General features: G+C 42.7%; 1 protein-coding gene across 7 annotated transcripts in view; it reads left to right on the top strand.

Moving 5' to 3' along the window:
* UNC80 (unc-80 homolog, NALCN channel complex subunit) overlaps positions 1-16,374 on the top strand; it is a 197,581-nt gene that overhangs the window by 82,659 nt on the left and 98,548 nt on the right. For 4 of the 7 annotated variants that reach the window (XM_050916065.1, XM_050916063.1, XM_050916062.1 and 1 more), the window contains exons 23-25: positions 5,973-6,185; positions 12,222-12,357; positions 15,515-15,648. In XM_050916065.1, the coding sequence (XP_050772022.1) occupies positions 5,973-6,185; positions 12,222-12,357; positions 15,515-15,648 (483 nt within the window). Of the gene's footprint in view, positions 1-5,972; positions 6,186-12,221; positions 12,394-15,514; positions 15,649-16,374 lie in introns of all 7 variants that reach the window. The other 3 variants (XM_050916066.1, XM_050916068.1, XM_050916067.1) reach the window with 1 other exon arrangement.

The following is a 16,374-nucleotide window of genomic DNA, read 5'->3' as shown; positions in this document are numbered from 1 at the left end:
CCATCTTAAGCCACCTGTTCATCCAGATCAGCCTTGCATTTTATAGCATGTGTTGAACAGACTTCTGAGGAGTACCTATGGGAATCTGTAAAATATGAATTAAGAAAAATGTGTGTTCTTATTCAGGTTGATTTATACAGTACAAAAAAGGAGTTATGGGAATTCTAATGTAAAAAGGTGGAGATTTTACTTTGATGACTTGTAAACAAAATTCCATAGGAAGTGGCAATGCTGCTTGGGATTTTGCTGCCGTGTTGAGTTTTGACGGTAACCATGGTAACTTGTGGTTCTTTTCAGCTACGCATCGCCTGCCCGATTCATTTCTCTCCATTTGTGATGTGTTTCTCTGTGATGTGAATCCATCCCTGTCCATTCTGTCACATCTTCATCTTTCTTTTGCTGCTGCTTCCGATTGCTCTGGGCTCCAGGTAAGCTATCGCAGGGAGTCTGTGCAGTGCCACATTTAGCAGGGTTGTTCTCTCTGTGAGTGACCCACTTCATGTTTTAAATTTGGAACATCTGAGCAGGACTCTGCAAAACAAGGGGCTCAATCCCCAGGCCTTACTTGGGAGGGAAATCCTTCCCCAAACATGCATGGCCACTGAGACTGTTTGCATGAGTAAGGATTTCACAAGTGAAGAAGGGTTTGCTGAATTAGGCCCAAGAGATCCCTGTCACTTGGGTGTTTGTGATTATCAGAAAGTTACTGTCTTTGAGAGCAGTGACCACAGAGCACTATCCAGTAAATCAGTTTAAGAGCTTTATTGTGCCTACTATGCAGAACCCTACTAGTAGGGGGTGCAGAGCCACACAGGACTGGGAGGAGCTCCCCGGGTATGCGGGCAGCTCATCTGTCCATCCATGGTTCTTTTGTGAACCCCATCACTGCCGTATCTGAGCACCTCACAACCTTTAATTAATTTATTCTTGCACCACTCCTGTGAGGAGAGGAAGTGTTATTATCCTCATGTTACTGATATTCTCTGTGTCCCTCAGTTCTGCAAATTATTTGCCCAAGGTCACACAGGAAGTCTCTGGTAGAGCAGGGAGTTGAACCCAGGATCCCTAGTTCCAGCACTTCAGCTACTGGACCATTCTTCGTCTTTCATCCCTTGTTATTCCCGCACCCACCGTCTTTAATTGCCTCAGTCTCATTTTCCCTTGAAAGACCTAGGCCAGATCTACACTACAGAGCTATGTCAGTATAACAGCATCGCTCAGGGGTGTGAAAAATCCATACCCCTGAGCAACATTGTTATACCAACCTAACCCCCATGAAGACAGCACTATGTAGATGGGAGAGCTTTTGCCTTCGACATAGCTACTGCCTCTCAGGGAGGTGGATTAACTATGCCAACAGGAGAAGCTCTCCCATGGGCATAGGGGCATCTTCATTAAGGTGCTACAGCAGCACAGCTGCACCTCCATAGCGCTGTATGTGAAAACAAGCCCCTAGATAATAAAAGATTAATTCTCTGCTTGGGACCATCATTTTGATTCATTTCCTTGTACCCTAGTGGATATATAAACCTAGGTGAAACACCATAATTGCAGCGCCATGTACCTGAGAACTACATCATGGGTGCAATCTTCCTGGTGCTGATAAGTCTGCAGACAAAGTTAATGTTACGCCCTTTTGGGATACGTTGATCCTCACCTACTCCTTGTTCCATGTATCTTGGATACATACCTAGGACACCATAATGCATGCTGGGTGTCCTAGGCAGCTAACAGTCCGTACAAGACTTGGATATAATCCCACCCCTTTGGTGTCACTGAATCCCTGACTTTCAGCTGCTAACCCAAATAGTCATGCATCATTTCAGAACCTTTAACATGATGCATATTCCCATTATTTCACAGGAATCCTAACAGATAAATATTTTCTGCCCTCATTTGAGTTAAAATGAAAGGCAAACTACAACAGAATGTCACACTAAGAGGCATTTACCCCTCTCTCTCCCCGAAATGTTTCTCTTCTTTAATCTAGCCAGAAGATGTCTCTTTTTTGTCTTTTTGCCAGTCTTCCAAGAGGTCCCACATTTTTCAATTTTATTCATAACCTTTTGTGACTGTAATTGAATCAATGATGTATGGTTCTTTAGATGCAGATCTTCACCTGCTTAAGGATCTCTTAAGTGCTGTTGTCTTAATACCTAAATACATTTTACACACGCATTTGTGCACCATGAAACCAATATATTATGGATACAGACAGAATTATCATCTCAACTCTTTAACCATCACCTATTCACTAGCGCCTACTAATGAGCTGTGGACATTTAAAAAGATGTGGAGCGTTTGCTAAATTGTTTTTTGCCTGTACAAATTGCAGGAAATAGCGGGGTGGGAAAATAAAGTAAAAGTGAGAAAAACAATTTTATTTTATTATTTGCAGTGTTGTTGAAGCGGTGTGAATCCCAGGATATTAGAGAGACAAGATGAGTGAAGTAATATCTTTTATTGGATCAACTTCTGTTGGTGAAAGAGGCAAGCTTTCAAGCTACACAAAGCTCTTCTTCAGGTCTGGGAAAGGTACTCAGAGGGTACGTCTTCGCTACCGGCCATATCGGCGGGTAGCAATCGATTTCTCAGGGATCGATATATCGTGTCTCATCTAGACGTGATATATCGATCCCCGAACGCGCTCCTGTCGACTCCAGAACTCCACCAACGTGAACAGCGGTAGTGGAGTCGACAGGAGGAGCCGTGGACGTCGATCCTGTGCCGTGAGGATGGTAGGTAACTCGATCTAAGATACTTCGACTTCAGCTACGCTATTCATGTAGCTGAAGTTGCGTATCTTAGATCGATCCCCTCCCCTAGTGTAGACCAGCCCAGAGTCTCCCAGCTAAATACAAGGTGGAACAGATTGTTTAGCATAAGTAGTTAGCATGTATTCTAAGGGACCATTCAAGGGGAAGTGGCCCATTAACATTCCTGTAGTCCTTGGGTAAAAGTGGGGGGTTAGTGGGTTTCAGATTGTTGTAATAAGCCATAAATTCAGTGTCTTTATTAACACTGTGATTTCAGTATCTAGAAAAGTTGTGAATTTAGGCTCCCAGCCTCATCTCTTGAAGATGTTGTGCAGGTTGCCTTTGAGGATGATTACTGAGAGGTCAGAGTAATCATTCTCACACTGGAACCCATCCATATATGGTATCATTAAACAATTACAATCATACTCTATAGGGACCACATCCTGAAATAAATCTTTCCCAAACCCCTTCTTCTGGCCTTCAAACAACCTCCCAGTCTCGCCATGCTCCTCATCAGAAGCAAGCTCCCCATAGACCAGGACACTCCAACTTAAAATGGTACCAGACCCTCCCAGAACATCAAATGCAAAATCTGCAGACATATCTCCACTGTTGCAATGACCAATACTCCTCCCCCACAACATACCTTTCAAGATCCCTTGGTCCTTCACATGCCTATCGCAAAATGTGGTGTGCTTCAGCCAGTGCACTAAATGCCACGCTAACAGCTACGTGAGTTAAACCAGATAATCACTATTCTCTTGAATGAACTCTCTCAGAAAAATAATAAAAGACAAAAACACCTTATCGCCCATGTGTGAACACTTCACAAAACGAGCACTCCATATCTGACCTCTCAGTCTTCGCCCTCAAAGGAAACCTGCACAATACCTTCAAAAGATGAGTCTGGGAGCTTGAATTCATAACTTTGATAGACTCTAAAATTCATGGTCATAATAAAGACACTGGATTTGTCACATATTACAACAACTTGTAACCCACTAACCCCTCCCCCTTTTTTGGCCTATGACTCTAGGGATGTTAATGGGCCACTTCACCTTAAATATTCTGTTCCACCTTATATTTAGCTGTGGCACTATGAGTGCTTTTCCCAGGCCTGAAGAAAAGCTCTGTTTAGCATGAAAACTTGTCTCTTTCACTAACAGAAGCTGGTCCAATAAAAGATATTACTTCACCCACCTTGTCTCTCTATCCCAAGCGGTAAGAACATTATTTATTTTGACAGTGATGTAAACTGGGTGGGGAAGGAGACTTCTAATTTCAAAGTTACAAATTACAGTTTGTTTTTAAACGCTTTGGCTAGAATTTTCAGAAGCCCCAAACTGGTCTAACTCTCTAACCAATCATAAAAGTCCCATTGAATCTAATGGGAGAAGAGTTAGGCCAATGCTGAGTGCTTTTGAAATCCTACCTCTTAAATATGCACACAGAAAAAAAGAAGGATTAATTGTTAAACAAAAAACAGACAGGCAGTGTAAAAAAATCACTTAGTAATGCCCAATCTTGCCAGGAGTCCTATCTGTTTTGAGGCCACCTTGTGTAATTTATTCACAATTCACTGGAAATTTTTGGTGTTTGGTTGTTCACCTTATTTGTACTGTTTACACTTCAATATGTTATTCACTTTCTATACTAATATTTAGAACTAAGCATAAAGCAAGCCCAAAAATAGGGGGCTGGGATAGCTCAGTGGTTTGAGCATTGGCCTGTTAAACCCAGGGTTGTGAGTTCAATCCTTGAGGGGGTCACTTAGGGATCTGGGGCAAAAAAAAGTACTTCATCCTGCTGGTGAAGGTAGGGAGCTGGACTCAATGACCTTTTAAGGTCCCTTCCAGTTCTAGGAGATAGGTATATCTCTAATTATTATATTAAATTGGGAAAATACATAAAATAACACTGAAAAGACTGTGTTATTGCCAAATAAACCCTCAACATATTCATGAGGGAAAGCACAGTGTTGCTTAAAATGGGGCACTTTAAATCAAATTCAGCTAAAATAGATATTTCTCCCTGTTATGAAAAACAAATTTTCAGTATGTTGGGACACATATGAACAAATTTTGCTTGAAAAAATTAAAGCAAAATTTTTCAAACTTGGATACCTAATGTTAGGGCTTCAGGTCAAATTCTCTGCTGGTATTAATTGGCATAGCTCTGCTGAAGTCAGTGGAGTTACACCGATTTATACCAGCAGAGAATTTGGTCCATCGATGTCTAATTGCTGTCAGCACAGATTGTGCTGGCCACCATTTCAGCAAGCCTCCATGAAAGCATCCACACCCATGTCACCTAGGTGGAACAAATGACGGTGCATGCAAGTGCTGGCATCTATGTGCCCAAACTGGCATTTTTGTCTGCAGTATTTTCAGGCAAGCTGATGAAAGCAGGTTGAAAATTTGGCTCACTACTATGGGGAAAGTTTCAGCTGGAATCAGTTTTATTTTTTGGTCAAGAAGACACTATATGCCTGCCTTGATTTGCATACTTATGTGTATATTTGTCTATATTGTCACATTATTTGCAAAAACCCATAAAATTGTTTCAAAAGAAGTGATTAGTGAACAGGAGGAAGTGAGCAGAAAATGAAAGTAGGTTATATTATATCTGTGTGCACACAAGTGAGAATTGATGTATTTACTTATATTACTGTTATTCTCTCCCTTCTAGCCAACCCAAAACATCTTAAGCATTTATATTGGTGTGTTGTAGATGTAGGGGCCAGACATGCCATTCACATCTGGATCTGAACTTTCCCAAGATTCAGGAGTGTTCAAATCTAGGAGTTTGATTCAGGCACATCCCTATTTATTTCACACTCTTAGCCAGCCCATCTTGTCTGTCTCCATTATGAGTGAGGTATACCACCAGTTACAGAAAACAGGGATGTCATTAAAGATGATTCAAAGGCAATAAACACCCGTTATTGTAACCACATTAATACCAGTGTGGATCTTTGCCTTCCTCTAGTGGCTGAACCAGGTATAGAAATTGATATCTAGTCTTGTACCCTAAGTAATAGATGCAGAGGTCATGAGTTTCATACTAGCAGAGAACCTGTCTAAAGGATCATCACACTAACTATGATCCTCCAGAGATAGCTGCTTTCCATTTGTAAACCAGTCCAGATAATGCCAGCTCTTAAGTTAGATTGGTTGGTTCATAGTTTTTAATGTAATTTTGCAAACATTTCAGGAAGCTCCCGTAGTGGCGAGAGCAGCCCTGTTTCTCGAATGTGCTCGCTTCGTTCACCGCTGCAATCGCGGCAACTGGCCAGAGTGGATGAAGGGGCACCATGTGAACATCACTAAGAAAGGCCTATCCCGTGGACGTTCTCCGATAGTGGGGAACAAACGGAACCAGAAGTTGCAATGGAGTGCAGCCAAACTCTTCTACCAGTGGGGAGATGTAAGTTTTCACCTTTTTTTTCCTTTAAGCTAAAATAATCAAATGGCAATCAAATCAAATGGAGTACAGGGTGCAAATATAATGTCCTTCCTCCTAGCATCCATTTTAGACACGTAGGTCCAGATCCTCAGCAGGTGTAAATCAACCTGGTTCCATAGATGCTATGCCGGGATATACCGGCTGAGTGTCTGGCCCTTATTGGAAGCTGCATCATGCAGCTGTTAGTTGGAAATGCAGGGGAAAACTCATTTTTACTCTTCTCATTTGTTGCACTGCAGAGGTTCCAGCATTTTGAAACCTGCGTGTATGGCTTTAAGTGAGTTGTGTTACCTTCCTGTTTTAATAAATGCAAAGATACAGTATAATGTGTATCAAGCCAAACAAAAAATAAATACATAAATTGGAGTTTGTAAATAAAAAATAAATACATAAATTGGAGTTTGTAAATAAAATGTTCCCCAGCCTAGGGTCTTTATGTGAGCCTCTCCACATGAACAGCCAAACAGATCCATAGTCCCCTAGGTTAATTTAGATACTGTTCAGGGGCATCTGCTTCAAAAATCGTTAAAAACAAATCAAAGGCTTAAAAAAATACAGGCCCTTGATGTAATTGCTCTGCGCCTTCCAGGAGAGATCATCAGTACAGCCTTGCTCCCTCTATGTCTAATCTACCCTATTTGTGGAAAGGACGGGGATTATATATTCCTTTTATTTCCCATCATGCCTTATTCCAGGAGAGGACTGTGTCCATGGCTGCCTTGGTGGACTGCATCTCCCGGCTTGCTCTTTTCTCCAGATTCTGAGGGGGAGGTTAAAAACCAGGAGCTAGTTTGATCCCTCCCTATTGAGCCAGGGTCAGAAGCAATATGAATTTCAAACTGTTTACTCCCCACAGTCAGGGAATCTGCTGTCCACAGGATTTGTTAAAAGCTATGCTGGAATGAAATATTGCATGGTCCAGGATGGTTCCCCTCCCAAACCTCAAAAGGCCTGTGCATACTGTCGCAGAGATTTGGTACTTGCATTTTTTTTCCCTAGGCATTTTCATCCATCTCAAGGTGGACTTTTCTGGTTTCACAGTGACAGACTGAAGGGAGCCTCCAAATCTGTGACTCTGGAGAACTAGATTCCAAAGACCCAGTGTACATGATGTGAGAGCAACATTTCATGCCAAGGGAAATAGTTGGTGCTATTGCCAATGAGCAGACACTGAAAACAAATAATTCATTAACTCAATACAAAGGCCCTTCAGCATTTTGAGATGCTGGGCTTTCTCCTGCCCCAAGGTAACCAGGAAGAGGCCATGAAATTCTGATGGCTCTAGCTTCCATTGGCCCTTGCTGCATCCCTGCTGATTTAGCAGATAAGTAAATACACAGGATTTGCATCTGTGTCAATACTTTTATTTAAGCAAGTAGTTGTGTGGGTCAGGACAAGCTATCCTGCTGAAGAAAGGTAGAAAAACCTGCAGCAACAAAAATCAATGGCACTCTGCAAGAGAGAGTTCAGGGAGAACACCCTTCAACTCAAACTGGAGACATTTCAGGGTTACTCCTCCATCCCCCTTCTCCCAACTCGGGCTCACTCACAAAGGAGAGCTGTGAAATACTGAGGAAGGAGAGGCCTGTGATTTACCCCCTTTCTTGAAAGCTAGGAGATGTCTGTAGTGCCTCCTTTCTCTTCACCCTGTAATATTAATAACAGATATGGGTTACAGTCACCAAAAGTGAAACCTCCCCCATGTCCCCAGTGGTATGGGTGATGTCCGTGAAGGGCATGGTGTATAAAGGCAGCAATTACTCTCGAGAGCAGCTTTCCAATGGTAAAAGGCTGTGGTTCTCATTAGCCTTCAGCCATTCTGTCGTCACTCCAGGTTATAAGGACACTGTCAATGTTAGGGGCTTGGGGATTTTTATAGCTTTCAGTTTATTATTTGTTAGCTTCTGTTTTATTTCTAATTCCTTTTTGGAGGCTTTTACATAAAATGTCTTTCCCTGCAGCAAATATTTTTTTTATCTTATGGGTTTCAAATACAGCAGGAGCCAACATAGCTCTCTTGTGTTTACCTCTCCCAGCACCGTACAACATGTTTGTGGAAATGTGCTCAGCTCTTGGAATGGAATTTTTGAGCTAATTGCTTAACAGCAGTCATGCAGAGGGAGCACATTCTTCTTCTTCTTCTTAATAATAATTATTATTATTTGCACCTCTCCCTCTGTTTTTTACTTTATTTTAAAGTAGGGGAAAATTCAGAGCCAACTCTTGACAGTGCAACATTTTCCCCATATTTAACACCTATCTGCTGCTTTTGAAAGGTGCCATGTTGACATGCGTCCCTGGAGACTTAAGTCTTCTGTTTATCTACAGAGCCGGGGCAGCATAGTCAGCACCTCACTTTGACCTAGGACCTTTTTCTGGGGGATGGCTGAGGAGAACACAACCCATTTCAGGAGAAGGCTCCAAAGGCAGCTTTTGTGCTGTCTCAATCCTGAGCTAACTGTATGCAAGTCTGGTCCTCTGGTGTAACCTGTGGCAGCAGCTTAGAAGCTGTTTTAAATTATTCTGGCTACTAATGGCCTCAAGAGGCCACTCCGCAAGCTGGGGGTTGCCTAGGTATAAGGAAGCTCAGGTCACATCCCTTCACCTGACCATCCCAACTAGGGCACATAAGAGCCACTACATCCAGCTCTGTGCCACCAGAGGTGCAACGCTGGCTCAAGAGCCAGTTAGCAGTGGGACATGATGCTTCTGTACCACAAGGGAGATTCTGGGCCAAAGTCAATAAGATTGAGAGGGCAGGTCACTCTCCAAGCCCATTTAGTCTGTGGTCTCTTCCTTCAGACCGCCAGCAAGGTTGCTTAGTTGTGCTAATTGTGGGGATGGTTTTTCTGGGAGGTTCACTTGAGCACTGAGAGTCATTCAGATATTGCGGTGGGGGATGCCATTGTAAAACCCTGGTTAGGTAAAGAATTATTCTCAGGCCACTAGACCTAACCTACCAAATAGCCGTCCCATAATAATGACTTTAAGTCTCCACTGACCTGGGCAAGATTCAGAATGCCACTAAAAGTGATGAGCCCATTACTGATCCCCCTGAATTTCCTAATCCAATCACACCAGTGACATTGTCTCTTTAAAAGACAGACTTTTCAGTCTGTTCTGGTCAGTCTAGTATCTCATTGCCTGTGGCTTCTTTTGTTAAGCTGCCTTCTTCTACTTGGAAATATATTGCTCCATCCATTGTGAGGGGTTGGATCACAGAAAATCCTCTGGGAGCTGCCACCTGATGTGCTAAGACTACTTCTGCCCCTGCTTTCCCTGCCAGCTCAGGACTCCAGCACCCTGTCTTGCTGAGCCAGACACTCCCGTCTGCTCCAACAAAGATCAAGGCTCTGAATTACTTGCCCCAAAAGCTGCAGGTTAACCTGAAAGCAGCTAACAGAACTGTGCTTATCTTTAACACTCAGATGCCCAACTCCCAATGGGGTCTAAACCTAAATAAATCCGTTTTACTCTGTATAAAGCTTATACAGGGTAAACTCATAAATTGTTCACCCTCTATAACACTGATAGACAGATATGCACAGTTGTTTGCTCCCCCAGGTATTAACACATACTCTGAGTTAATAAGTAAAAAGTGATTTTATTAAATACAGAAAGTAGGATTTAAGTGGTTCCAAGTAGTAACAGACAGAACAAAGTAAGTCACCAAGCAAAATAAAATAAAATGAACAAATCTATGTCTAATGAAACTAGACACAGATAATCTCACCCTCAGAGATGCTTCAGTAAGTTTTTTCCTCAGACTGGACACCTTCCAGGCGTAGGCACAATCCTTTCCCCTGGTACAGCTCTTGGTCCAGCTCAGGTGGTAGCTAGGGGATTCTTCTTGATGGCTCCTCTCTCCTCTTTGTTCTTTTCCACTCCTTTATATATCTTTTGCATAAGGCAGGAATCCTTTGTCCCTCTCTGGGTTCCCACCCCCTCCTTCTCAATGGAAAGACACCAGGTTAAAGATGGATTCCAGTTCAGGTGACATGATCACATGTCACCGCAAGACTTCATTGCCCGCTTGCCAGCACACGCATATACAGGAAGACTTACAGGTAAAACACACCCATCTGCAGACAATTGTCCTGGTTAATGGGAGTCATCAAGATTCCAAATCACCATTAATGGCCCACGCTTTGCATAATTACAGTAGGCCCTCAGAGTTATATTTCATATTTCTAGTTTCAGATACAAGAGCAGTACATTTATACAAATAGGATGATCACACCCAGTAGATTATAAACTTTGTAATGATACCTTGCAAGAGACCTTTTGCATGAAGCATATTCCAATTACATTATATTCACTCATTAGCATATTTTTATAAAACCATATAGACGGCAACACCACCATTATCTAAGCTAGCCCAGGATAACTCCAGCAATCAGTTCCTATTAGGAATTCAGTACAAATTAGCATTATTAGTTAGGTTGCTGTGTAATTATAGCTGATTGTTATATCATCAGTCAGGGTAGACAGCAGAGCAGTAGTAATGAGTTGTAAATCTTTGAAAACCAAGCAAGACAATTCTTCCTTAAATAACTGAAGTGAGGAGAGAGAAAATGATATGAAGGATTGAGAGTTTACTCAGCAATGTGTAACCTCACAGATAACTGAGATTGACAACCATCCAGATCAGTTTGCAAACCACACAGTCGAATTCTCCTATCCCATAACAGAGTGTATCATCTCCATTTAACAGCAACTGCTTCGTAGCAATGGGAATGAGCCTTAATCATACCTATTTGTGACTGCTTTTCTTTCTCTGCTTCACTTCAGTTTAGGCAGATAAATTATATGCTGCTGGTGTGTCAATTCTGAGATTCAAAGGATCAGAAAATTGGCTTTAGTCTGTCTCTCAGGAACTCCCTCTAAATCCAGGAGGGCCTCAGTGCCAAATTGTTATTAAAACAAAGAAATTACTCCCATTTGCTATCTTACAAAATGATGCTATAGCAAGGTAAAATGTTCTGTGTGATTTTCCATGTTCTCTTAGATTACCCTGCTTACATACAGCATCACTTTGGAAAAAAACCTTGGGAGTTCTGAAATGGTCTTAATGTTAAGCATTCTGCTTGCTAATGGACTCAGCTGTGGCATTGCCTCAGAATCTCCACTACCGTAACATTTGGTAATGAGGCCGTTAGACCGGTTTTGTTTGTTTGACTGGAGAAATTTTTTTTTTCTGGTTTATTTTTTTTCCTTCAATGGGAAGTGCTCTCTCCTAGCTGCTTAAATGCCCCCCTCGCTATCTGAGCACCTCACAATCTGTAATGTATTTATCCTCACAACAGCCTGTGAAGTAGGGCAGTGCTGTTATCCCCATTTTATAGATAGGAACTGAGACATAGAAAGGTTAAGGGCCAAATTTTTAAAGGTAATAAGATGCCAAACTCCCATTGAAATCCATGGGAGTTAGCTGCCTAAATATCTTTCAGAATCTGGACCTAAGTGATTTGCCCAAGGTCACCCAGGAGCAGAAAATTCAGCCCCAGTCTCCTAAATTCCAGGGTATCCTAACCACCAGACCATCCTTCTTCAGCAGAAGGATGGCACATGTCAGTGCATAATTTTGATGAAAAAAGAGGCAGGGGAAGGAGGAGAGGTGGGAAGAGGCCGGGCCGGGGGAAGGAGTGGAGTGAGGCCGGAGCCTGGAGCAGGGTCGGGGGTTGAGCACCCGCCAGCAGTTTGAAAAGTTAGTGCCTGTGGTTTCAACCAAATATAAAACCCTTTTTCCAAAATTTGATAAAGTTTCAAAATTTTGATCAAAAATGGAAGAAAATATTTGCAATTTGTTCGGTGGTGATTCCATCCCTCCCTCCCAACCCCACAGTTTTCTCAATTGCTCTAGTGATTTTTAAAAAATGCTAAAATGTTTTGTTTTTAACATGAAATTTCCAGCTGCCTCAGAATGGGCAAGATCCAAGTGAATCCCCTCCGGTCCTCATTCCCTTGTGCTTTCTTTTCCTTCCTTCTTGCTGGCAGGCAATTGGCATCCGACTCAACGAGCTGTGCCACAGTGAAAGTGAAAGTCCGGCCAACCTGCTGGGCCTCATTTATGATGAGGAGGCCAAGCGGAGACTGAGAAAGGAGGATGAGGAGGAAGACTTTTTAGATGACAGTAAGGAGACTCCCTTTACTACAAGAACCCCCGCTTGTAAGAACCTCTGCTTTAGGAGCACTTAATTTTTCTTCTCTTTCATATTCCTGCCACCCAACTGTATTCCCCACCAATTCCCTTCCCCTTCTTTCTGTGCCTGATGTAAAATATACCATATGAGCAGGACCGGCGCTAGGGGTTTAAGCGCCCTAGGCGGACGGCGATTTCTCCGCCCCGCACACTGTTCCTGCGGCTCCACTGGAGCTGCCGCAGTGGTGCCTGCGGAGGGTCCGGTGCTCCGTGGCTCCGGTGGAGCTGCCACAGTCGTGCCTGCGGGAGGTCCACCGGTGCCGCGCGAGCAGCCCACCGTCCGCAGGCACGACTGCGGCAGCTCCACCGGAGCCACCTGCCACCCCGTCTGGCAAAACGGCGCCCACCATTTATTCTGGTGCCCTAGGCGATTGCCTAGGCTGCCTAAATGGTAGCGCCGGCCCTGCATATGAGTAGGAGCAATAAGAGACAATGAAAAGAATAGCATCTAAAACAGAGGCAAGTGAGTTGCAATTACTGTAGATTGTGATTATAAATAAATCTGATCAATCTTTCATATCTAGGGTCAAGTGCTTGTACACCATTCTGACTCCCCTTCTTCAAAGACATCCTTGCCAAAAACAACAAACCACATTTTTTGCAAAATCAGCTACATCTGAATGTTCTTAATATTGACGGACCAGATCTACAGATGATGTAATTTGGCATAGCTGTACCAAATACTTGGGATTTAAGTAGTTTAATTTCCATGTATTGATTCTAACACAAAAATGTAGTGAGGCGGTACAGAAAGTATCATTAAAAAACATACAATGTACTGAATCGCTGAAATAAACACATTTTAAGGACATTGACACATTCTGAAATCGTGACATGATCTGTAATCAGAATAAATAAAATCACATCACATACAGACATAGGCTACAGGTGAAGATAGCAATGAACATTATATCCTCTCCAAACACCATTTGTATATGTGTGCTCTGTAATGTACTGGCTTGCATGTATGTGTACTACTGTTTTTCCACTGAATGTAATATATTGATGCTGTTTATGTATCTATTGGCTTCCTTTTTGTGGTTAAGGAGCTGCTTTTTTCACTGCATAACAGCCATTCTGCTAGAGGCAATGGAATTGTACTCGTGTAAATCACTGAGAGAGCGGAGAATCAGGCCCTAAGTATCTGAATTTCCTTCCCAGCGCTTTGCAATATGCCATTTGCTCCTGAGTGGCCATGGGTGGCTGTACTGGGCCAAATTCTGCCTTATGCTGGTACACATGACGGGGTGGAATGCACAAGGGATGGAGCCTTCCCCTACATACCTTGAATGGCCCATGAGCCTAAGCGGAACTGCAGTCCCTGTATTTGAGAGAGCCTGGACTGTTCCATTCCTACTCCACCAGGGGTGCCAGGTACTCCAAAAGGACAGGTGGGTAGGAGGCAGGGCCACTGTATCGGTTAGGTCGATGGGGGAAGCTGGCAGACAGCACCTCATGAAAGAGTGTAGAAGCAGGAGTGCTCCCTCTACATGCTAGGGAGTTCAGAATGCCACTCAGCCTCCGCACTATGGCTTAGTCTGCACTGGGTCTTCTGCTGGCATAACTATGACGGCCAGCAGTGTGAAAACAAATCACACCCTTTAGCCGAATGTCAGCCAAACCCCCAATGCAGAAGCAACTATGCTGACAGAAAAGTGCTTCTGTCCACTTAGCTAATGTCATTTGGGGCAGAGGCAGTTATGTTGGCAAAACTCCTTCTGTTGGCTTACATTGCGTCCCCACTAGGAGGCTTTGCTGGCATAGCTCTGCCAGCCAAGGCTCTGCAGTGTAAACAAGTCCTAGGACAGAGTACCTCCTAGAGCTTCCCCTGAGAACCTATGCGTGCTCCAGTGTATCTGCCTGTTCAGATCATTTTAATTCCTGTGAACTCCCATCACTCGTGCCAGGTGAAATAAACGAGGCGCCTGCAAGCGAGGCAAATGTAATCAGGCCTCGTCTCCATTCCTGAAACATTCCCTTGTTTGTTCAGTTTCTGTATGTTTCTTTGTGCAACACAACAGGATCAGATGTGAGAAAAAACAGTGGGAACATATTTTATCTCCAAAAGACATTTGGATGGTTCATTAAGTGACAAGCCCAAAACATTCCAAAAAAATCAGCATCATTAGTAGTTTCAAGAGACCCCAAAACAACTACCAGCTTTTTTCCTTCTATATATTAGCCCAAAAAATTCTTTGCAAATTGGTCAAGGCCACAAGAACACTTCATTGTCTTCAAGGTTTGGATGGGTGTTGGACCAGTTAATATCATGAACATAGATTTTGAAGCTGAGCATATAGACTCCATTTCAGCAAAGCCACTAACACATGTGCTTAACTTTAAGCATGTGAGTAGTCCCATTTCTGTAAAGTCAAGCGTGCCTGTAAATACTTTGCTTTGCTGAATCCCTCTTTAATGGAAATTTGTACCTTACTAATTACACTTGATGGTGCAATAACTGCATGATTTTGCGCCATCTCTAAATGACATTTGTATTCATTATGTAGAACAAAGTTGCAGGGCTGCTGCCTTATTTAGGCTTCTGGACAGTTATGAACAGTAGGCACAGTACTTGTTTGTTGACTGTTCACAGTTATGTGCATGGTTTTTAAAAAGAACAAGCGTGACAATGATGCTACCCTTTCCCAAGATTATTGCCATGATAATCTCACTTAAGATGGCTGCTGATTTGTTATTGGTTTGATTTCATCTTCATTGAGGACACAAGCTTAGCTACAATTGCAGTCTATTTGGCTGAATGCAAAGGTGTAAAGGGCATGAGAGTATCTGTTTCTAAATCTGTGTTATGCTAATATATAGTATTGTATGTAGAGTTTATATTTTGAGACCACTTTGAGTTTGCAGATGTTTTGATAACAACATACCACACAGTATATGGGATTTGTGCTGACAGATAGATACGTGCATGGATCTGTCCTTTTAATATTAGAAAAGTAATGTAGGAGTCTAGAATTTAATCATAACATTTTTCATATGCACCTTGCATTGTGCACTATGTGTGTCCGTCAATTCTTGGTTCCAAATTTTGTATCGTGTTTTCTCTTACCAAGCAAATTTCATTTCCCAGGCACTGTGAACCCTACCAAATGTTGTTGCCCTTTTGCTCTGAAGATGGCAGCATGCCAACTTCTCTTGGAGATCACCACCTTCCTTCGAGAGACCTTTCCCTACATGCCCAGGCCTCGTACTGAGCCTCTCGTGGTAAGTGAGCCATAGGAATTAGAGATGAAGAAGTTCCCATGAGGTTATTTTCGTAATACACCTGATGAAAAAGATAGATTGGTGGCAGGGATTTAATTGCGCTGAAGTTTCCACAGAAGGCTGAACGGTTAAGACACACCGTTCCTATTAATGTTAATGAGAGTCACAGGGCAGGTCCACACTACAGCAGGGATCGATGCTCTGAGATCAATGCACTGGCAGTCGATTTAGCAGATCTAGTAAAGACCTGCCAAATCAACTGCAGATCACTCTCCAGTCGATCCCTGTACTATATCCGACGAGAAGAGTAAGGTAAGTCGACGGGAGATTTTCTCCTGTAGACCCCCTGGTAACTCGACCTAAGGTACATCAACTCCAGCTATGTTATTCACGTAGCTGGAGTTGCATAGCGTAGGTCAACTTACCGCAGTAGTGTAGACATAGCCTTTGACGCGAATCTCAGTACATCACTAATGACAGTTTACCTAACAGGCCTATGTGATGTGGCATGACGGCCGTGAGAGTTTGAAGTTGATTGCTAAAATCTTTTACAGACTTCCAGTGGAGTGAATCAGACAAAAGGAAGAAATCAACATGGCTCTTTGTTGACATTTTCACTATGTAATAAATGGCAGTGTTACAAAACTGTGTTACAAAACCACAGGGTCTTAGAGGTGGAAATGCATCTTACTAAAACAGATATGTTGAAAGTAAGAACATCCTGGG

The sequence above is a fragment of the Gopherus flavomarginatus genome, chromosome 10 (assembly GCF_025201925.1).
Source record: "Gopherus flavomarginatus isolate rGopFla2 chromosome 10, rGopFla2.mat.asm, whole genome shotgun sequence".
NCBI classification, from domain to species: domain Eukaryota; kingdom Metazoa; phylum Chordata; order Testudines; family Testudinidae; genus Gopherus; species Gopherus flavomarginatus.
This window is presented reverse-complemented; position numbering and strand designations above follow the sequence as displayed.